Raw genomic sequence first — 1,383 nt, 5'->3', positions numbered from 1 at the left:
TCAATGGGAAAATATTTTTCTCTTCATTATTCTTGTCATGGCTTCTTTGGCTTCTCTGTTTCTAATGCTGTATATTAGAAGATTTAGTACTGGCAGCAAAAGAGTATAAAACACAGACAGAATTTTCTGTCTGTCCTGCGGGTAGTGAGCGCTGGTTCCCAGGTAGGTAGACATCACTGTTCCATAGAAGAGAGTTACCACGGACAGGTGGGAGGCACAGGTGGATAAGGCTTTGTACCTACCCCTGGAGGAGTTCATTCTCAGGACCACGATAAGAATTCCCAGGTAGGAACCAGCTACCAACAAAAAGGTTGTCACTGAGGTCGCTCCAGAGAGGACAAGGAATAAAAGCTCATTGTGGTGGCTGTCAGAACAAGAGAGTCGAAAGAGTAAAGGAATATCACAGAAATAATGGTCAATAACATTGGGCCCACAGAAAGACAGCCGGAGCAAGCCGCTCAGGTGGGTGAGTGAGTTGGCACAACCCAGCAGGTAAGAAGCAGTCACCAGGCAGATGCAGAATGTGGGGGTCATGAGACCTCTGTAATGCAGGGGGTGGCAAATGGCAAGGTGTCGGTCATAGGCCATGGCAGCCAGAAGGAAGCATTCAGTGGTCAGGAAGAGGCTGATGAAGGAATACTGAAGGAGACAACCATGATAGGAGATGACTTTCTGTCCTGCAAAGTAGTTGAGCAACATTTTAGGAATAAAGACTGAGGAATAGCAAAAATCCAAGAAAGCCAAGTGGCTCAGGAAAAAGTATTTGGGTGAATGAAGCTGGGCACTGGACACAATTACCATGATAATCCAAATATTTCCTACCACGGTAACGACATAGATCAAGAGAAACAGCACAAAGAGGACGGTATTCAGTTCAGGGTTATCGGTCAGACCCAGGAGGATGAATTCAGTTATCACACTGATGTTTCTGCCAGCCATTTATGTGGCTCTCCTATGAAGGATCTGCAGGAAACAAGATGAAGAAAAAGAAATAACCAAAGAGCACAGCTTGAATACATGAGTTCAATCCATTAGCAGTTTTAGAAAACTGAGCATCTTTAATTTTGTGAAAATTATCCATGGTGAAATAAACTCTTGCAAGTGTGAAAAGTTGTCCTGATACAAACTTACAGGTGAATGCTCTGGAGGGTCTAAATTGGCCTAATGTAACACATAAGAACCTGTGGAAAAATTACAATCCCTTTAGAAAGTCCTAGTAAGAATGTTTGATAGAGAAAGTTCAAGAAATGGATCTGGAATATTCTAAATTTCAGAATAAAAGACAAGGACTTTATCTTTTAAGGAAGAATATCTTTTTTTAATTTTTAATTTTTATTTTTTTAGTTGTTGATGGACCTTTGTTTTATTTATTTATATGTGGTG

General features: G+C 41.1%; 1 protein-coding gene across 1 annotated transcript; it reads right to left on the bottom strand.

Moving 5' to 3' along the window:
- On the bottom strand, positions 1 to 939 carry LOC308638899 (olfactory receptor 5J3-like; the record flags this gene model as incomplete). Its single annotated transcript, XM_081276840.1, has 1 exon — positions 1 to 939. The coding sequence occupies one exon, from the start codon at positions 937 to 939 to the stop codon at positions 1 to 3; it is 939 nt and encodes a 312-aa protein (XP_081132966.1).
- Positions 940 to 1,383: the final 444 nt, after the last annotated feature.

Source organism: Spermophilus citellus (assembly GCF_964194105.1).
Source record: "Spermophilus citellus genome assembly, chromosome: 2".
Lineage (NCBI taxonomy): Eukaryota > Metazoa > Chordata > Mammalia > Rodentia > Sciuridae > Spermophilus > Spermophilus citellus.
Note: the sequence above shows the minus strand (reverse complement) of the source record. Positions and strands in the feature narration are given on the sequence as shown.